General features: G+C 50.6%; 2 protein-coding genes across 2 annotated transcripts in view; one reads left to right on the top strand and one right to left on the bottom strand.

Moving 5' to 3' along the window:
* LOC116273194 (homeobox even-skipped homolog protein 2) overlaps window positions 1-10,305 on the bottom strand; it is a 13,025-nt gene extending 2,720 nt beyond the window's left edge. The window contains exons 1-3 of the mRNA XM_031662169.1: window positions 6,378-10,305; window positions 5,200-5,471; window positions 1-3,860 (exon numbers count right to left, since the gene is read on the bottom strand). The exon at window positions 1-3,860 is cut by the window's left edge and continues 2,720 nt beyond it. Coding sequence (XP_031518029.1) covers window positions 3,135-3,860; window positions 5,200-5,471; window positions 6,378-6,804 — 1,425 coding nt within the window. The 5' untranslated portion in view covers window positions 6,805-10,305 and the 3' untranslated portion in view covers window positions 1-3,134. The remainder of the gene's footprint in view (window positions 3,861-5,199; window positions 5,472-6,377) is intronic.
* A 5,489-nt stretch (window positions 10,306-15,794) lies between these two features.
* LOC116273195 (homeobox protein Hox-D13) lies at window positions 15,795-19,007 on the top strand. The gene is made up of 2 exons (XM_031662171.1): window positions 15,795-16,739; window positions 17,546-19,007. Exons 1-2 carry the CDS (start codon window positions 15,959-15,961, stop codon window positions 17,794-17,796), a joined length of 1,032 nt encoding a protein of 343 aa, XP_031518031.1. The 5' UTR covers window positions 15,795-15,958; the 3' UTR covers window positions 17,797-19,007.
* Window positions 19,008-21,556: the final 2,549 nt, after the last annotated feature.

Below are 21,556 nucleotides of genomic sequence, written 5' to 3' on the forward strand. Positions count from 1 at the left end.
GAGAGAGGAGGTACTTGGTGCTTTCAAGCGCCTATTAAGTGTGAACTTCTTCCTTGAATTAAATATTAATATTTACTTCATAAATGGGAGAATAAAAGAGGGCAAGTTAATTAGATGGAGGAATTAATTTTGTTTACCTTTGTAGTACTGCAAACATAAACAACTCCTAACCCTGTGTACACACTCCCTATATATATGACGGCATGTCTTCTACAATGTGTATCCACACACACACTACTCCTAAACACTCTTATCTGTTTAGCCAGCCAGTTAACGTTAAACCAATGTTTGGACGAGTGCATGTCTCCTATAAACATGAGTAATGTATTTGTCGTAAAAATAATGATTAGAATGAATTAATCCATCTGATATGTGTATTATATGGATTTAAATATGTTGTTTTAAGGATTCTCATAACCCTGGATGCCACAGTTAAAAACAAACACCAGCACAAACCATTTTGCAATCTCTTAACAAATAAAATTGCCTTGATTTAAATAACATTTATTTTACATGACCAAACACAATAAATAACGTAATATACAAAGCTTTATAATTATTGCACATTTGTAAAATATCTTACAGTTAAGTTCATACATCCAGCAATATTTAAAGCACGAAGACTTTATTTACAGTTTTATTTCAATATAATAACCAGATCCAATGGACCTAACATATGATGAATTTATGTTAATTTTACCAACCAGCGTTCTCATCAATCATATATATTTTTGGGGGGAAATGTAAACATTATTGCCTAAAGTACCTTATATACATCTGTTAGCTGATCGTAACAAAGGACTTTAACAATCTAAATAGGTAAAGCTGATAAAGGGTACCATATTTTGGTTTATTTTATTTAGCCTTAAATTATATATTAATATTTTTAAAAATGTAAACTCAGTGAATAAGAGCTGGTATAATCAATATTTTACATAAGTAGTCTCATGTTTTTAAAAACAAAAACTTAAGCTTTAGATCATTGCCATTTCATTGGGGAGTTCTCTAATATTTTATGGTAATATTTTAATAGATCCCAGGAATTTTGAAATACTGTTTCCCCTTTATGTATTTTCCATTTGATGGAAATAATTTCTCCTGGAAAACTAATTCTTTCAAAAGTTTACTGAAAGCCTATATTTAGGAAATGATATTTTAAAATCCAGTGTCTTTAAAATAACAATAATATGTCAGGACACAAATTTGAAATAAACCACAGAAAATAGTGCCAATGTGTATGTATACATGAATATGTGTGTATCTCTTACATATGTATTTGTTTAAGAGCACGGATATATATATGCATATACATACATATACATATATATACACATACACAAACACATGTAGGTAGCCTACCTACATTTTAATACACATACACACACATACCCACTTCGCTGGGCCTAAACATGCACTAGCAAGTTATTTTAGGGCTTCAACTCTTCAGAAAATCTCATTATGTGAGGAGCGAAGTGGCTCTGCGGGGAACATTATGGAAATATCTGGGCTTGATTTAATGAGGCTGTTCACATTGGTGGAATATCAACTTAACAGAGAAAAGTCTACCCAGGGCGTCCAAGTTACCAAAATGAAATTGGCAATTGAGATGATAAGAACGTGGCTTTCTTCTGCGAAATCACTTCAGGTAACAGAGATAACATTAAATAACATACATTCTATGCACCAAGAACAATGTTTTATGTACCGAGTCTCTTATCCGTCTCTCCTAATGACTTCCCTTAGCGGGTTGTTAGTACTTGACAGCAGGTCTCCGTGCGGGGAACTTTTCTCCAATTCCACATTCAAAGGAGGTCCATCAGAGAGCATGATTGGCAATTTTCGTCATAATCTGCACATTATTAGCATCAAAATTGACGTGGCAGTTAACACTGGTGGGTTTTGATGTACCTTTCTTCAAGTTCAAGTAAACCCCTCCAGTAGCCAGGTTGGCAGAGCGGGTCTCAGCAACCCAGCGGTGGCTTTGCAGAGACGAAGGCGCAATAGACATGCGTGAGAAATATGCCAAGAACCATTTCACCCGAGGAAAAGCAAAGCGAGGAGGGAAGGGGACGAGGGGCATAGAGAGTTCTAACTTAGAAAAGTGTCTAAGGAAATGCTTTAGGATAACACTAATATATCTAGAGATTCAAGTATTTCCCAGATCGAGTGGAACCCGGTAGTTGGAAAACTGAGCTGAAAAAGCCTCTTCAAATACTACAGCGATCTATCAATCTTGCCCCCACCCCCAACCCCTTCTTTTCCCTTCCCTGGCCTGGCTGTGTCATCCTCTTTTGCCATCACTTTTTGCATAAAATATGCAAGATGCTTCCATTCCATCAGCACTGAAACCAAAGACCAAAAGAGAGAACGGTGTTGGACCGAGAAGGAGGCGGCGCAACGGCCACCCCTTCCAGCACCTCGGGTTTGTCCTTCCCGGGGAAGGCGGCCACAGCTCTACCCGCCTTGCTCCTGAACGCAGTAAACAATCTCACAAACACAACCGCCGCTGCCCAGGCTCTCCATCCGCCCTCCCGGCCTTCTCAGACCTCCGTTCTCCCGCTCTCTTCGGGCAGGGTCCCTAACAAGCTCAGGCTGAAGAAACATTTGCCACCTCCCCCACCCTCGTTGAAAGAAAAGGAAGGATGGAAGAAAAAGGGCAGCAGCGAGAAACCTCCGGGGCGACTCCTCCCCCGCCCCCAAGCACCAGCGCACAGCATCCCCCTCTGTCTTTGTTGTGGTTCTCCGCTGCTTCGGGCCACGCGGTTCAGCCAAGCAACCCGGGCCTGAGAGCGCACAGCCAGAACTAGCTTAGGGGGCGACGGGTTTGTCTTTGGGGAACCACGCGCTCAGGACAGAGGTGGCAGGTGGGTCCTGGGAGCCAGAAGACAGAGAAGGGCAAACGGCTGGGTGGCAAATACAAAAATAGAAATAATTTAGGGGGATGCCTGCCAGGCTTCTGCGCCTGCTCTTTCTCCCCCAATTCGGGGCAGGTTCCCTTCGGCCTCCCGCACCCCGGGGCGCCCCCTGGCGGCAGCGGTAGCAGCGGGCAGCGCGCGGAGGGTTCAGGGGGCTCACAGGGGACTCCCGGGCACACTCAGAGCGGCGGGCGCGGCCCCCTGGCGGTGGCGACGTAGTTATCTGGTGAGTGGAGCCTCGTCCCTCTGGTCCGGCGGGCTCACGGCCGTCTTACTAAGCACCGCGGCCGAGTAGGGCAGGAAGCCGCTCTCGGAACGCGGTGCCGCCGCGCTGCAGCCGAAGTCCGAGCCTCCTCCGGCCCCTGCGCCCCCGCCGCCGCCGCCGCCACCACCGCCGCCACCGCCACCCCGGGAGCCCAGGGCTGCGGCAGCTGCTGCCGCGGCTGCTGCCGCCGACTGACTGCTGTGGCAACTGAGGCACGAGCAGGGTGCAGAGCCGCCGCTGGGGGGCGCTCCGGCCGCCGCCGCGGAGGAGGCCGCAGCCGCGGCCGCGGCCGCGGCCGCGGCGGCCGAGGCCGCGCTGTTGAGCCCTGCGGCGGCCGCGGGAGCCTGGTAGAGACCAGGGTGGCGGAAGCTACATAGCAGTTCCGGCCGAGAGTAGGGGTGCGAGAGGGCGCGGAAGGTGTCCAGTGGCCGGATGGAAGTAGCGAACGGCGACGAAGCCGCGGCCGCCGCGCCAGAGGCTGCAGCCGCGGCCGCCGCCGCCGTGACGCCCACGTGCGGGTAGTAGTGCAGCGGCACGTGCGAGTGGAAGGGGTAGGGCAGGCTTCCGGTGGCGGCCGCGTGCGTCATCATGTAGGTGTAGAAGCTGGGGTCTGCTGGGTGCGGCCAGGACATCGCCAGGCGCTGCCGCTTGTCCTTCATGCGCCGATTCTGGAACCACACCTGCGGGGAGAGACGCGCCGCAGCCCGGGTTAGGGAGCGCCCCGTGTTCCCTGCTCCTGTCCCGGGACCTCTGCCCCTCCCGGACCTCTGAATGGCTTGGCCTACTTCTCTCCGACCAAGCCCAACCCCGAGTATCCTGTGCTCTCCCAGCTGGGAAAGTGTGAACGGCCGTGTGTGGACCGCCGTGGGCACACCGTCCTCAGCGAAGAGGGTCCTCTCCCCCGCGTCCGGTTGCTGCTGCTCCTCAGGCTTTTACTCCCTTACTTCTTGCTGCGACTTTTTTGTCCCAACCCAACCTTTCCTCTCCCTCCTGCCACCCACCAGTGCCGGTCTCGCCGAGCACCCCTCTCTCAATCCCAGGATTTGCACGGGGATTCTGGGCAGCCTTTGAAGAGAGGCTGCCGCTCAGCTTTTCTGAGAGGTCTCCGCGCGAAGTCTTGAGCCCTCAGAACTGCAAGGACCTGTCCCTAGGGGCACGGGTCCGATTTTGATATTGAAGGGATGATTTCGTTGGAATCGTTTGCCTTAAATGAGTGGGTAGAGCAATGTCTCCATAAACGGGGAAGGTTACGTTTCCACCCCTCCCAACACTATCTAATAAAGACATCATTCGTCACAACTCTAAATTAAAGAAAGCCCGATCAAACCACAGGGAGACTTCCACACTCCTCCCCTACCCTGTGGAGTTTTTTTCTTTATCTGCAGTGTCGAACGCTCCATGAAGGGCTCACCAAATCGCCTAACCTCCCGGCTATCTCTCCCAGACGTATAATAAAATTAATAACCTAAAGTTATATATAAATAAGGACAATTTCGTTGCATTTTTCCCCGCAGGAAGTTGCCCTTTTTTCATTGCCCAAGAGGAAAATGTTTAGGAAACTACTGTCTCAAACCAATCGATTTTTAAAATACAGTATCTTTTTCTCCATGTAACGATTTATGCGGAAAATAAATCTCCAAGCTCAAGAGCAAATGAAAAGTTTCATCTCTGGTTCCTGCTTGAGGAACAAAGACCAACTGGGCTTGCCGCCTAGGGGAAAGTGGGGCCGTGGATATGGGCGAGGGGGCATCTGGCCAGGCGTTGGGCACAATGGAGCAGAGGCAAGTGCTTTCAGCATTGGAGTGACTATTCGGGGGCCTTCTTAGATCCGTCAGGCGGGACAACCGTTCGGATTCGGTAGCCGAGAAATAAATAAGCCAATTCCTTTGGTGACTACCCCCCGCGGATTTCCAGACCCTCAGCTAAATCTAGCCACCCAGAAAGGGGAAAGGGGAAAAAGAAACAATCAACCCAGATGCCCCCGGGGAGGCCAGAGCAGGCACGCACTGAAATCGATACCTTGATGGTGGTTTCGGGCAGGTTGAGCGCCGCGGCCAGCTCGCACCGGCGGGGCCGCGAAACATAGTTCTCCCGGTAGAACTCCTTCTCCAGGCGCGCGATCTGCTCGCGGGTGAACGCCGTACGGTAGCGCCGCACTTGATCCGCGCCAGAGCCGGAGCCACCCAGCGCCGCGCCCCCGCCGCTGCCTCCGCTGCCTCCATGCAGGCTTCCAAGGCCTGAGCCCGATGCCGACGTCGTGGTGCCGGCAGCCGAGCCGCTCTCTGCGTACCCTGGCAAACAAACGGCCAACAGCGCATGAGTGGCTGTAGGGCCAACAGCCCCGCGCTGGTGCTGCGCTCGGATCGGGGAAGCCCCGTCAGGAAGGAGAGTCGCTGCCTGAATTGATGGGGTCTGTCATGCTTACAAATTGCTGCGGTTAATGGAATCAATAAAGTTTGGGGAGCCCTTCATAAGCAAATAATAGAAACTGAATTAGGAGATTTCTTTTTTAATAATTAGAAATTGTCAACTAAGGAGGAAAAGTGGCCGAGGGAAAATGCCTACCTCTGGGCGCAATTTGGGAAGCTCTGGGTTTGCCATGGTCTGGAGACCGCGGGGCAGCTTTCTGTACGGCCTCTAACCTTTATTGAGTCTTCGGGGTTTCGAATATTTTAAGAGTTTCAAGACAGCAGCAGCTCAAACCCAAGCCAATAGGGGGTGAAATCTACTTTTCAACTCTCTCCAGCTGACCTTAGCAGAGACGCCCAGCGAGGCTTCCGCCGACTTACCCAGAAGAATGCCCCCTCCATTCGGCCCTGAAGGCTCAGAGGCACCGGAGTTCAGAGTAGTTGCCCAGGGTACCTTTTCCAAAAGCAACTCGGCTGCTGACTAAGTAAGGGTCTATCGGCTCGCTCGGGCTCTCAGACACGAGCGCAGAAACATTTTCTCGGACTCAGGAGCGAGGGCGGGTGGGCCTGGTGTTCCAGGCTCCGCAGGCCTGAGCCTTGCGGGAAAACTCAAGGAGCAGGACGGGAGGGCACGGTCCCAGACATGCGTCCCGCCCCCGCCCGTGCTAGCTCGGTGCAGCTTGCTGGTGGAGGGTCTGAGAGGGGCAAAGGCACCGAGAAGGGCTGGCGGGGCCCGCGGAGGAGCAAAGAGGATGGGAATGAATTGCGCGGTGCGGCCGGCGCGGTTACCTTTGCCATTGTTTTCCTTGAGCTGAGCGGTGCCTAGGCCACCGGGGGAGCGCAGCGCCGAGCAGCCCACCTCCACGTCGCTGCTCATGTCGGCCTCGGCGGCCGCCTCTGAATAATGGCCCGGCTTCTTGCGGCTCTCGGCGGCGGAGGAGATTTCGGAGGAGACGGTGCTTTCGCTGCCCGTGTGCTGCAGGTTGAACAAAGTGTCTATTTCGAATTTGCCCTTGGCGGGGAGGTCTCCCAGAGCGCCGTGCAGGGGGGCAGACGGCAGGCGCGGGCTGAGGCGAGCCGGGTGCTGCGAATTTTCCAGGGCCTCGAGCACAGCATTGCCAGCCGAGTCGGACAAATTGGAGAATCTCTTGCCAGCCGTAGGGCTGTGCAGCCCTCTTTCCATCAGAATCATCTCTTTTCTTATTCTTTCCATCATCTCAGCTTTCTTAAAAATGTCACAGTGGCCCTGCTGTCCCGTCCTAATGATAGGCTGCGCCTAGGGCTAATTCTCATTCAGCCCCAGCGAACGCCTCTAAATATTATTATCTCTTTCGGAGGGAGGCGGAAAAATTGTGGGATGCCAGAGCGAGGGAATGACTGGTCAAAATGACCCATACATCCTTCCGAGCCCGAGATGTCATTCATCAAAAAGTAGCGCCCGCTCGTCATTAAGGTACGAATGACGCTGTTCGAATAATCATTTATTGTAACAGGTTTATAAGCAAATAAATACACGCTCCTGTCAGTGGGTAATGAAGGCAGCTTCAGAGCAGACAAATAGATCCAGGTAGGAGGCGAGAAGAGACAAGTGAGGAGGAAGGCTCCGGTCCTTTGCCCGCTCGGAGCCAGTTCTGCTCGCCCGGGGGTTTGGCCTCGGGGGTGAAATTGACAGTCTGATTAATAGAGCGCGCCGCGGCACATTTCCCCCTTCATTTAGGGGCATCATTACGCTCTCAGTTTGCTGGGTTGCCCCTTAGGTCCTAATCATGCAGCGCCTTCCTCATTTTTCCTTGGACACAGATATGTATTAAATAATAGATAATGGTTTGACTTTCCAGGGTAGATCCTCGGGAAGGTTTTTTTTTTGTGTTTTGTTTTTTTTTTTTCGTTTTGTTTTAACATTTACAAGCTGCGTGCGTAAGTGGGGGGAGATAAGGGGGAGGATGCAGGAAGAGTTGCGTAAGGAGAAGACCTTGCGCCTCTCCTGTCTGGATTACTTATCTTTCGGATTTCAGAACCAAATATGTATTTTATTTAACAAATAGGACGCCGGAGTTCTCTCCCTCCCTATTTCTTCACCTCAGCCTGAATGCTCTCCTCCCACCCCGGGGGGTGGGTGGATGGGGAGAGGGAGAGAGCGAGACAGAGACAGAGACAGAGACAGAGAGAAAGACACACACACACACACACACAGAGAGAGAGAGAGAGAGAGAGAGAGAGAGAGAGAGAGAGAGAGAGATCCTAGAGTTTTGAAAGCACTTTCTTGCTACGTGGCCGCGGAGGTGCATTGGGCCCGCGCCTCCAAACGGAAATCATTAGGTCCTCTCTGATTTTCTAACACCGTTTGCAGAGTGAGATCTGAACTCGAAGTCCCCGGTTTTTTACTTTTATAATCCTGCTGATAGCCTTCTCGCCTACGCATTTTCCCGAGGGGAAACGAACTAGGCTGAACGATTTGATAGCAGAATTCGACAGCTAACTTTAAACACAGTGGAGATTTACAGCGCCATACGGGCGCTCCAAATCCACTTTCACGTTGCCAGATTTTCCCCTCCCTCCTCAAATGGAATTATTTGCGGCAAAAGAGGAAAGAGGAGACAGCTTTCTTCCCCTACCTCCCTGCTGCCCTCCCTTTTCTTCCTTCTCTCTTTCCTCCCCTCATCAACCGCAGCCCCTTACCTGCAGCCACAGGTATTCCCAGCGTTGAGTCCGGGCGCAGAGAGTCGCCGAACAGTCTTACCACAGCTCTCTGCGGCCTGGGCTTGGCGGCTGAGCCTCTTGGCGATAACTTTGATTGTCATAATGACGCCGGTGGCAACCATTTTAAGAAAAATCAATCTTCACTCAAGGCCGCTCCTCATCTCCCGCGGTTGCGCCCAATCTTCCCTGACCCTCCAAGCACTGTGCCTGCCCGCCAGCGGCCCAACGGGAGAGAGATTCGCGGACACTGGCGGAGGCGAGGGAGGACGGGGATGGGACGCGGAGGTCCGCCCGTGAGCTTCTGAAGCGGCTGAGAGACCCTTACAATCTGGGCACTGGGCGCGGTCCTGCATCCCCGCATTTAGCGTCAACCCAGACCCCAACCAGAACCCCCTCCTCTCCTTTCTCCGGACATACCCAGAACATTGGGGTGCGTTAGGGGGGCAAACTCGAGATCTATTTGCCTATGGTTCTTGGCGCTTTCCTTTTAACCTTAGACCCGTTGGGGGCGCGTCAGGAATGTAAGGGGAGGCGAGGTGTGAAGTATATTTATATACATATATACACACATATAGTCAATGCCAAAAGTTTATCTTCTCTTCCCCTCGGCGCCAACTTATTTCCACAACGCGAGCTTTGCTTAGAAAATCAATTCTACCTATTTAAGGTAATAAACGGAAAGCTCGATAGACAGGCGGTGCCTGGGGGAAGGGGAAACCGGTGGGGAACGCAGAGTGAGCATCCGGCACCGGAACTGGGACTTGACCCAGCGTCCATCTCTGCCCCTGCCGCATTGGCCGCCCAGCTCCGAGCTCCCTGAGTTCTCATTGCGCCGGCTTTGGGGACATCAGCGCGGTGGGAGCCCAGCCCTGCCAACGCCCCCACCTGCTCCCTCTCTGCTCCGCAGCCGGGATGCCCAATTCTACGATGCCTTGCAGTCGCTGCCCCTGTGACCCAGGAAGGGTCCCCCTACCCAGTCCTCGCTTGCTCCGGGGACTGAATGAGACACCTTGGTCCAGGCTTGGGTCGTGCTGGGTTGGTGGTGGGGGGGGTGGGGTGCAAGACCCTGGCGGGAGTGTGGGTGAGCTGAGGCACTGCTTGGGCGGAAATCCGTGGATGCCTTTATTGCTGTCGTTTGGCGCCCCCATCTGTTTTCCTCGCGGTTTCGTCTGCTATGAGTTGGTTTTCAAGTCGCAGACGCAGTCATTGGAACTAAGGTGAGGACTGACGACGCCCTCCTCTATCACTCAGCCCAAGGGTCTCCCACATCTTCCCTTCCTCTGGGACCTGACGCCTCTGGTCCCAAAGGCTGCGCCAAACCGGACCTCAGTCTGTTGAAAGGGAAAACACTGTTTCTCAGCAACACCTTCATTCATTAGTGGCTTTGAAAACTATTTTTGCACCTTTTAAATTACACTGATATTGCATTTCTAGCACGTTTATTACAAAAAAAACATGTCAGAGACCACGTCAGCGAAACTACTCACAGTAAAAGACACCTATAATGTTTCCACTAAACTGGGTGTAGCAGGCAATAATGTTTCATGGGGTACAGTGACCATTCCATTCCAATATTTAATGTCCGTTTATTTATTTAGAGATTCCACACCCAATAGTAGTAATATTGGCTAACTTATATGAAGCTCTTACTATGCAATTCCAAGTGCTTTTTACATGTTATCTCAGGTAAGGTTCACAGCAACTCTGTGAGATTTGAACTATTATCCCTTTTCCAGAGATTATGAGCCAGAGGGGTTCAGGGACTTGCTCGTGATTTAAACTTATATCCGATGATAAAGTCAAAAGGGTTGTTTAAAGCCTTGGGCAGCATTTTTTAGGTTAATACTCTCATTTTGCCTATGTCTTATGTAAATACAGGCCTACCTCAAAAACACTGAACCTATATAGAGGGTAGTAAGAAGAATGCAGTTCCCTTTATTTGTGTGTGTGTGTGTTTTGTTGGTGGTGGTGGTAGTGGTGGTGGTGGTTTTTGTTTGTTTGTTTTTAAGACAGAGTCTCACACTTGTTGCCCAGGCTGGAGTGCAGTGGCAAGATCTCGACTCACCGCAACCTCTGCCTCCCGGGTTCAAGCGATTTTCCTGCCTCAGGCTCCTAAGCAACTGGGATTACAAGCATGAGCCACCATGCCAGGCTAATTTTTGTAGTTTTAGTAGAGACAGGGTTTCACCAAATTGTCCGGGCTGGTCTCGAACTCCTGACCTCAGGTGATCCGCCCGCCTCAGCCTTCCAAAGTGCTGGGATTACAAGCGTGAGCCACCGCGCCCCGCCCTATTGATGTTTTTTGATGAAATACCCAAACTTGCACCTCTCCCAGAATGTGAAGACCAAGGCTGGGAACAGGCCTGTCAAATGTTCCGGGTGGTTTGATGCAGCCTCTGTGACCGTCAAGGCCTCTTACCCACTACCAAGGTACAGAACCCACTAGATAAAACAAGACAAGAATCCAACCTAAGCGTGCATGCTTTGGCAGAAATTTTTAAGATGGTGTGGGGAGTACAGGAAGGACTTCCTTCGCATGGACTGAAAAGCCCTTTTTGTTCTAAAGGAGTAATGACTTTGAAGAGGCCTAATTTTTTGGTTCGGCTTCCAGACTAAATATTTGTTTCTTGAGCAGCAGCGGGTCCTCTGAGGTGAAGTGGTAAACACTTTTGGCCTATGACTGCGGGTAATAAAAATCTATCCAGGCCGCCCGAGGGGAGGGGCGCCGGTAAAGCCGGAGCTGCAGCGAAGCCCGGGGTCTGCCGCTGCCGAAACCTGGCTCGCCTCTTACGCTGGGGGCTACGGGCAGTTGGGGCCGACAACCTGCGAGCCCGCCTTGGGACGCATGCTCGCTCGACAGCTGGGGCTGCAGGGTGCGATGGGACAGTAGGACCGCGAAAGCCTGGGCTTCGAGCCTCGGGCTCCCTGTCTTTAGGCAAAGTGCGGTTTCCACGGCTGCAGGTTTCGCTGCATAAGGGAAGACTTGGATTTGGCGACTCCAGTCCTCACTTCGCGGTGGCAACTTTATGCTCCCATCCCTCGGTAGGCCAGCTTCTAGCTCTCTGTCCCTTCCGGGTCTCTCCGGTTGCTTCTGTCTTTTCTCCTCCCTCTTCCGTCGCAATCCCGCGCCCCACGGAGGACGGTCGTGGTGCGGGAGTTGGGGGATACCTTCTTCCTGGGCTCTGGGACTACGCAGACCCGTCGCCTGCCTGGAGCTCCTGTGCCCTCAGACGCCACGGGAAAACTTGCAGGGACATCTAGCGCCAGGCGTGGGGAACTGCGCGCCGCTGTGCTGGGAAGTAGAGCCGAACGCTGCCCCTCCGCCTCCCTCTCGGCTCCCCCTTCATACTTGGGCACTTTCCTCACCTTCAAGCCTTTGCCCTGCCGGTAAGGACAATGTGGATTCCCCATAGAGACAACGGACTCTGCGGAATGGAGATAGGTAGGTAGACAGACATTTTCTTTTATCTCAAGCGACGGACAGAGTGAGAATTTACTGGACTTAACAATGGTTTTGCTAGGGAAGTATATTCCAGGGACAACCCCTCACCTTGAGACGTCGGATAAAACTACAGCAAATTAGGGTCCTAGCTTTTATTTTCCAAAAAAAGGCAACAAGTTACTCTGGGCCTCCAGCTCCTGCCCCACCCTCCTGCGTCCCTTTCACAGTGAGATTAGTGCTTCTCTTCAAAGGAAAAAATCCTCACTGTGTTTGATTTTCTCCAAGGCTGGAGAAGTTCTCTCCATCCCAAAGAAGGGCCCACTGTCCTGCACGAGGCAAACCTGGTTCCAGCAAATAATGTTTCTGGTTTGGAGGGGGTTTGGAACTGTTGTTGCTGCAAATGATTTTCATTTGATAAAGCCTAATAGTGTTGTGAAACCCAAACGGAACATGTCTCCAAGGTAGAAGGTACTCAAATGTGGATTCCATTGTCTGGCTGTTGCTGGGGTCTCCTTTTTTCACACTAGGTTTTGTTTGTTGTTATTTCTTTTGATATTTCCAGGCTGAGTAAAACTCATTGTTGCCTGGAGAGGGAAAATTAGCTCCAAAGTTGGCAGAACGCAGATTTGGTTAAGAACACTGTCCAGCCATTTCTGCTAGACTTAAGATTTTACTTTGGAATTAAGACTCTATTTCTACACCAAATATTTGGCTTCTTACAAGTTAATTAGGAGGGTGTCCTGCACTTCCTGATCTTGGCCATCAAGACAAATGCTTTCAAAGGAGTCCCCAGGACCCCACTCTGATAGAATCCTGTGATCCTGGCCTTAATGGCCACTGATTATGTGGTTAATTGAGCTCATTGCTGTCTTGGCAAGCAGAGCAACTTCAATAAATCTAAATCACAGCCTGTATCTGCCCGTTCCCCCAACCTAGGACAAGAGCAAAATTTGAAAGATCATATACTAGGATGAAAGGAGAGAATATGACCTCCAGAACAGCACTGATGCTTAAAAAGGATGCCTCTGGAGGAAAAGGAGGAAGAGGAGCAAGTGATGGGAGAGTACAATGGGACTTTGGGCACCAAAGGGCCATCTGAGTTTTTCACCAAAATCAGGAACAGCGGCAAAACTGGTTTCACTGAAGAAGACATGGATGTTTGGAGACATGTGTAGTCTCCAAGGATTTTCACTTAACAAAGCCCATTTCTGTTAAGACCCCTGCATAATGCACCCACGCACAAACACAAGGCTTGGTCTGTGCTCCTGGCCGGCTAAAGAAAGTGATTCCCATTAAGTTTAAACCTGAATGAAATGTTTCTGCAAATTCAGTCTCAAAATTCCTCCCCTACCTGGCTTCCCCAGCTTGTAAACTATGTGTCTCATTAGTTCATAAACAAAGCAGCCCTGACTTTGCCTGGTACTCAGCCACAGCCCCAGTATCCAGTAGCATTTGCCCTGAGGTGCTGGGCTTGGGGGCCCAAGTGGACCAAGTCAGACCCCCTTTCCTCAGGGCAAAGCCCTCCCACAGGACTGGGACCCCAAAGGCTATGCTGGAAGCAGGTTCAGCAGCAGGATATCAAGGGGCAAAGCTCCTAATTAAAAATCTTCCTGGCTTCTGAACGTTCATTAGGATGGACCTAGAAACCTTTTGCCGTGCTCTGAGAGGGTCCCACAGGGCTTTTGGAAGCAGAGCCACCACTGAGAAATCCCTTTCAACCTGAGTAGTAATTCAGATTTTTCTCCCACTCCTGCACAATTTAGTTTGCTGAATGGAAAATTCAGCCAAAAGTGATGGGCTGCTTGAAATCAACAAAACTTGACACATTCTTCCCATTTTCATTTTACTTTATTTATTGTTAAACACATAATTGATCATTAAACTGCACTTATCAGTGAGAAAATGAAGCAGAAGCCCAAGGCACAAAACCACAAGGATATTTAATTTTAAGAGACTGTAAGTTTGTTGGTTCTAGTTATGTCTTAGAAATATTTCAACGAATTTGTTTTTTGGAGTCATAAAAAGTTAAAACTATCTTCATGTTTTCTCTGAGGAAGAAAAAATGAGACAAAGAGAAAATAAAAGCATTTCAGGGTGGCCCATGGTTGGTGGTTTGGTACCAAAATTTTTTCATAAAGACCCAGCCCAAACCCTTTTTAAAAGTTAGCAATCCCGTCGCCTCGCCACGGTTAGCCTTTTTAAAATGTCGGTCGAACTTTCATTGCTGACTTTTGCCTTGTTTTCCCAAATAGTGAAAAAATAGTTCTCATCAGCAAACTTCTATTTCCTGTGATTTCCTGTAAAATTCAGGCCCCTCCCATCTCAAATTTGATCATGAAGATGTCGAGAACTTCGAAAACATGAAACGAATTTTCTTGCTTTTCCTTTCCAACACCCCTCTCATAACTTTCCCCTTTATTTGAGCCTTTTATGGTTACTGCGTTTTGCGTGTCAACACTCCCAACACCAGCAGCCCACCCTGAAATGCCAGGCCAGGCCAAGGAGGGCCTCCCTGGCTCTCTTCCTCATCTTACTCAGGGAGTCTTTGGTCGGGGGAACAGTGGTGCTGGGTGACAAGCTCTCACCAATCACAGGCTTAGGGGAGTGATTTTCTTGGAGATGGGCTGGCTTGAGGAGTGTGTGCCACAGAACCAAATGGGCTCTGAAGGATCCCATATCCACCCCCAGAATTCTGGGCTCATTGGATCTAATATTGTTCCTAAGGCAGAGCCCCACAGTCACAGCAGGACTCTCATTGGTGCCCCATTAGTTGCTGAGATTGAGGGATGGTGGGCTGGAGCTCTGAGGCTGAGGAGCAGCAGAAAGGGATGATGAGGGATAGGGCTGTAATCCCTAACACCCTGGCAGTATGGTTCCAGAGCTGGACCTAGCCCCACCAGCACTGCTTGAGCCCACCTGACCCCTTGAAGTCAGACCGTTTGTCTGGGCTGCTCCTATCACAAACTCCAAATTTGCTTGGAACAAGCGCCCTCTTAATTTGCCCCTCTCAGTTCTCTGCAGTTGGCAGCTTGGAAAAGGAAGCGAAACAAAGGTCCCTGGGAAAGTGAAGTTTTCAATTAATTTGGTGTGAGGAACGGGTGGGAGTGGGTGGTGACTGCAAAATGCGAGGCCGGTCGGCTGCTGGAGAGACACAGAAGTTTCACGGCGGGCGGCTGAGTGGCTTTCTTCCCCGGCGCCCTTCTCAGGGTCTTTCTGCGGGTCGAAGAAGGACCCGTGGGATCTGAGGGGCCCAGGTCGGAAGCGACTCCCGGCTGGCCCAAGAGTAGAGGCCAGTAGCGTTGAGTAGGCATCCATGGACTTTTCTCTCTGGCACAGATTGTCAGGCTCACTGCGCCGATGCTTGTCTTTCATCAGTTTAAGTCTCTGCCGCCAGCCCCAAGGGCGCTTTGTGGGCATTTTCCGGACGGACAGCGTGTGTGTATAGGAAGGGTCTGCTCCAATGCCTCTTATCTGTGTGAAATGCCTTTGCCGGGTACCAGTGCGCAAGGTAGGGCAAATTAGCCACTCAGATTTGGGGTCTAGAGGTCGACTAACTGAGGGATTCAGCAACAGGATAAAAAATGGGCTGAGGGATTCAGCAACAGGATAAAAAATGGGCCTGTTTTCACATCATTCTGATCATCTGTGTCCTTCGTCTTCATTTTGCTGTGCAACTCGGGTAGCCGAGGAGAGGTGGCAAAAACAGCGGTTGCCGAGACAAGGCGCAGGCCTCGGCGCCCGCCTCAGTCGCAGACAGGGCCTGGGATGGGCCGTCGCGCAATCAACTCGTGGGGGTGGCTGCAGCGCGTACGCCTGGGTCGGGGGGAGGGCGGGAATGGGAGGTGGACCCTGCAAGGGGCAGGAGAAGGGTGGGGACCGGGGTGGGTGGGTCCAGCCGGGAGCCAGGCTCCCCCGCGTCCGTACCCCCACGTGGCCGCGCGCAGCCAATGGCACGCCCCCGGCGGGCGCCCTCGGGGCGGGAGGCGGCCCCCCGACCTGCCCAGGCCCCCTCCCAACCTGAACTTCGTTTTTATAAACGTCCCGCGATGAGCTAACCTGTTGGAGGGCGGGAGGGCCGGAGGCGGGAGGCTCACAGAGGGAGAGAGGGCTAGAGGAAGAGGGCGGGAGCGAGCGAACCAGAGAGAAAGGAGAAGAGGGAGGAGGCGCGCCGCGCCATGGTGTCCTGCGCGGGGCCAGGGCCGGGGCCGGGGCCAGGCCAGGCCGGGCCATGAGCCGCGCTGGGAGCTGGGACATGGACGGGCTGCGGGCGGACGGTGGGGGCGCCAGTGGCGCCCCGGCCTCTTCCTCCTCCTCCTCGGTGGCGGCGGCGGCGGCGTCAGGCCAGTGCCGCGGCTTTCTCTCCGCGCCTGTGTTCGCCGGGACACATTCCGGGCGGGCGGCGGCGGCAGCTGCGGCGGCGGCGGCGGCGGCAGCGGCAGCCTCCGGCTTTGCATACCCCGGGACCTCTGAGCGCACGGGCTCCTCCTCGTCTTCGTCGTCTTCTGCTGTTGTAGCGGCGCGCCCGGAGGCTCCCCCAGCCAAAGAGTGCCCAGCGCCCACGCCTGCTGCGGCCGCTGCAGCGCCCCCGAGCGCTCCAGCGCTGGGCTACGGCTACCACTTCGGCAACGGCTACTACAGCTGCCGCATGTCGCACGGCGTGGGCTTACAGCAGAATGCGCTCAAGTCATCGCCGCACGCCTCGCTGGGAGGCTTCCCCGTGGAGAAGTACATGGACGTGTCAGGCCTGGCGAGCAGCAGCGTACCGGCCAACGAGGTGCCAGCGCGAGCCAAGGAAGTATCCTTCTACCAGGGTTATACGAGCCCTTACCAGCATGTGCCCGGCTATATCGACATGGTGTCCACTTTCGGCTCGGGGGAGCCTCGGCACGAGGCCTACATCTCCATGGAGGGGTACCAGTCCTGGACGCTGGCTAACGGGTGGAACAGCCAGGTGTACTGCGCCAAGGACCAGCCACAGGGGTCCCACTTTTGGAAATCTTCCTTTCCAGGTAGGGGCGATGGAGAAAAGGGACCTACACGAGGGAGGGGGAGAGAGAAGAAGAAAAGAAAGGACTAAGAGTATTCGCCCCTACTTGGGAGTGGGTGCCTGTGCTCTACACCTGACCGGGGTTAACCCAGTGGAAGTTTGTCCAGTTCGTGTGAAATCTGTAAATTCCTCCTCTGATTTCAACTGCCTCCGTCACTGCCCTTTCTTTCCTTGTGTGCAGCGCAGACACGTTTTTCTCCTAAAATTGAGGGTCTCTGCGTGCCGTTTCTTCGGACCTCTCCCTTTTCTCCTAAAGAGGCCTTTTTCCTAAGAAGCCTCACAGAGTTGCAACCCCCCCTCCCATTTTCAAAGACATCACTGCTCCAAGATGACCACTAAAGCTTGTTAGATCAAGCCCGCAAGCTCCAAACACAGGAACGCAGGAAATCAAAATTTGAGCAAAAGACCTGAATTTGTATGTGTCTATGTATGTGTGTTTGTTTTTATACAACAGACATTTGCAGAAACTGTCCTCATGAACGTGCCCAATAACCACACCATAAAATTGCAGGCTTGTTAAGATGCCGGTCTGAGAAACTATGATAATCGATCAAATTAATTTTTGTTGTTAAGTGCAGATAATATTTCTTTAATAACGGGTAAGTAATATGTCTATGTATATAATAAAGACCAAACAGCGTGGCTTTTTTTTATTTCCTGCACCCCTAAACACACACACACACACACACACACACAGACACACACAGTCCTCAAGTAGGTGCTCCAAATATCCCAGCCTAATTTTTCTTGTGCTTTTGTTTGTATCAGGGGATGTGGCTCTAAATCAGCCAGACATGTGCGTCTACCGAAGAGGGAGGAAGAAGAGAGTGCCTTACACCAAACTGCAGCTCAAAGAACTGGAGAATGAGTATGCCATTAACAAGTTCATTAACAAGGACAAGCGGCGGCGTATCTCGGCTGCTACGAACCTATCTGAGAGACAAGTGACCATTTGGTTTCAGAACCGAAGAGTGAAGGACAAGAAAATTGTCTCCAAGCTCAAAGATACTGTCTCCTGATGTGGTCCAGGTTGGCCACAGACAGTTTAGAAGCCATTCGGTTGTCTCCAAAAGGCCTTTGGAAAGACTTGAATATGTATTTAATTCCTCCCACCCCCTGCCAATGGTGGCAAATTTTGTGAATTTTTTTTTTCTCTTCCCCTTATCTGGCTCTAAAACCTTCTGCTGCCCAGCCTGACTGTGTAGTTCTGATTTTTACTTGTTTATTATTGGTTTTGTTTTTGACTAGGATTTTTTTATATCTCTTTTACATGTTCTGTTTCTCCCTCTAGGCCAGTATAAAGGGACTTGAAGTATTTTTTAATAATCCCCCCCAAAATGAATTTCAGAAGCGCCATTCTGATTTAAGGTTTCGGGTTTTTTAAAATTACTTGATTTGTTCGTTCCCAGCACTGATTATCTTCATAATCCATTAGGACAGAATGGTTTTCAGTCATTCATATCCTGTAATTAGTTAATTGAATCATTAGCTCTCAGCAGTTGCCCTGAGGCAAGTGGAAAGGCAGGCAGTGCTCTGGGGTCACCAGGAAAGTCTAAAAACAGGAGGCTGAAGGTACTGTGATGGCTTTAAATGTGGCCACCTTATCAAATAGGGTTTGTATCAATATTGAAATGAAGACGATCTTTCCAACTTTGGGTGTTTTGCTTGCTGTTTTAATTGTATATTTTTAACACTTTGTAGGTTTGTGTTTTCATTTTAATTTGAAACTCATGTGTCCTCATGGATCGTGGATGCCTTCATTTCTTGAGCTCTCAATGCATATATTTAAATGGCTGCAATCAGTAGAGTGACCCACGGATGGCATAAATGCACCTCCTTCTCTTGGCCTTGAATCTATGGGTCTGGGATTGTGGCTATCTCCTCAATCCTCAAAAAGAGGCTGAATGAATGTGGCCATGGGTGGGAACTTACATACAGAACCCAGTGAAGAACCTGACTGTCTGAATAAATGCATTGGGCCTCTCATGGAGCTGTAAAGCGTCCAACAAATATGAAAAATGTGAAGTTCCAAGGTCCAAGAAGAAAAATAATGATGTTTCTGAAAGTGATGATAAATAATTACTTTTAAAGTGCTGCATATTTATACAATTGAGAGATTATTTTTGTAGATGTAATGTCTGTGAGCTGGGATACATAGGCAGTGCTTCAGGCATTTAAAAATCACTTTTTACTCCTAGGGAGATGCCAATAAACAGAACTCTCTTGTTTCTTCTGAGTCCTTATACATTTGTTTTATTTTTTCAAGTTTGTGTTTCCTCTTGAAATGATTCTTATTTATTACAAAATCTTGATATCTTGAACACAGTTATGTTCTCTGTGGATGAAGGAAACTCAACACTAATTCTGGTTTCTGGAACCTTCATGCTCTCCACTTTTGCCCCCTTCCCTCCCTTTTGCCCATGACTTTAACGTAAGTAGTGATGTTTTAAAATGAGGATATAATTTACAGTGTTTAAAATGATATTTTATACCAGGCCAGCTCAAAAAACAATAAAATTTTACTTTTCTTTCACTATTGTCAATTTATTTATATAGTTCAATTTTTTTTTAATCCATATGTATTTGTATGCCTGTGCATAGAAAAACTTACTCACTTGAAAATTTTTAACCTAGAAAGACCATTATAAATATCTGGACCAGGAAGGTCTTGAAATTAGAAAGACATATCCATATTTGGCAATCGAAAAAGAAACATTTCAAGCTTATCCCATATCACCTTCTCCGGGCAGTCTGCACAGAGCAGTTGACAACTGAAAACATAATTATAAAATCTAAACTTTCAGACGCATTTTTTAGGCACTAGAATTTTCTGTTTGAGGTCTTTTTGCCACTCAGGGAAATGGCCGCTGAGGAACTGGATGACTCCTCAAGGTTAGCTCACCACACAATCAACTCAGTTGTTGCTAACGTTTTCGTGTGTATAAGTTAGTTACATACTGATATTTAAAACCTCACTGAGTGTGAAAACTCTCCTGGTGGGAGGGCTCCCTTATAACTTTGAGAGAGAAAACGCAGAGACCTAAGACTTGGGGCTACTTTCGTTTTCTCTGTCCCAGCTTAATTTCTTTCATATCTTACTGCCGACAGTGGACAGCTAACTTCGTTTTTGAGGGGGAGGGACAGAGACGGAGAGACAGAGAGAGAGATTTGATGACGATTCAATCTCTGCAGAAGAAATAACCCATGTACAAGGGGCCATGCCATCCCCCACCTTACACTTCGGCAAGGGTCATTAGCGTTTTTGTGGTTTTTCTCAAAAGATATGTTTTCATGGGAAACGGGCACGTTTTTCCTTTCTCCTCATCGCCAACCTTCCCCTCCATTTTTTGTGAGTCCCACACTCCAGAGCGTCACTCCATTTCCAGGTCTATTTCTCGGGTTTCCCATCGTGGGTAGGGGAGATTGCCTCGAGGTTTTCCTTTCATCTCTAGTTTGCATGTCAGTACCCCCACTCCCCCCGCCTTGGAGAAATAGTAGGTTTGCTGAAGATTAAAACTGTACTCAAACGCTCTCTGGAGGAATTTGGATTCAGAGCTAAATCAATAACAGAAGGAGGCTTTGTTATTTATATGCGTTCCCTTTATATTCCAAATTGCGGAGGGAGGGAAGGAACTGGAAAGTGACCCAGGCACTGGGAGGGAGGCCCTCGGGGAGCCCGAGAGGCTAAGAGGGCTTGGAGAGAGGCCTTTCCTTCTGTTGGAGACAGGCGGCAGGAGGGTGCCTCAGAAACTGGGCAGGTTTTTAGAGCCGCGGGTAGGGGAACAAGGCCCCCGTGTCGCGTGATTCAAGAGGCGAAGGAAGCACTGGAGCCGGGACCCACGGCCAGACAAAGGGCGACTGCAATGCTTCCCCGCCTCTGGCAACCCCCTGGGTCCCTCTGGCTCCGCTGTCAGGGAGCCAGTGTCAGGGGCGGCCTTGTCGCCAAGATCTCCGACTTTCGGAGGCGCTCGGCTGCGTCTGAAAGCGCGCTGTGACCGCGCGGGCTGGCGACCCCAGGGCGGCCGCACCGCCCTTCACTGTTGATCTTGACCGTGCGGCTGCACCTCGATAGGCATGGAGCGCGCTCGCCATCTCCTGGGCGTTGGGCGGCATTGGCAGAGCTCGCTATTAGCTCCTCAGCCAAATCCTTTCCCATTCTCTAAATCACAAGCCAAGCCGCCTCCCGCCACTACTTTCCACCCCGACCCTCCCTCGATCCGGGTCCACAGCTCGCATAAGACTTTGTCTGCCAGACCTCGAAAGTCATAAACCCGGGGAATGAAGTGGGAAGACTGGGCAAGGAGCAATGGAGGGAACCCTAGTTGTTCCTGTCTTTCCAGTTTTTCACTTAGTTCTTTTATGCCTTTAGTCCTGAGGCACAAACAGCTGTTGTAGGGTTGCCTAAAGGTCCGAGGGAGACACCCCTCGGCTTGGAAATAACGAGGAATCGTCCTGCACTGAAACATGAGGAGCAGAGACTGCAGGGACCCCTGGAGCTGGAGCTTTCGGGAGTAACGAAGCTGCAGCTCCTCGAAAATAGGATGGGTTCCCCAAAATAAGAGCTCTTAGGGATCTGAGGTTTGTGTTCCCTTAAGTGTCTAGGAACTGGGGTTGCAGGTTGTGCTTGCCCCCACCTCCCAAGAGAGGACGCGAGAGAGTGAGTCTGTGTGCCTGAGCTCCTAAGGAAACCCTCTGGCAGAGCCAAAGGAGCCTCAGACGTCCCCACCCCCACGTCCTCACTCCCTCTCCCCGCCCCCCACCCCTCACCAGAGCAGGAGG

Source organism: Papio anubis, unplaced genomic scaffold, assembly GCF_008728515.1.
Source record: "Papio anubis isolate 15944 unplaced genomic scaffold, Panubis1.0 scaffold458, whole genome shotgun sequence".
NCBI lineage: Eukaryota > Metazoa > Chordata > Mammalia > Primates > Cercopithecidae > Papio > Papio anubis.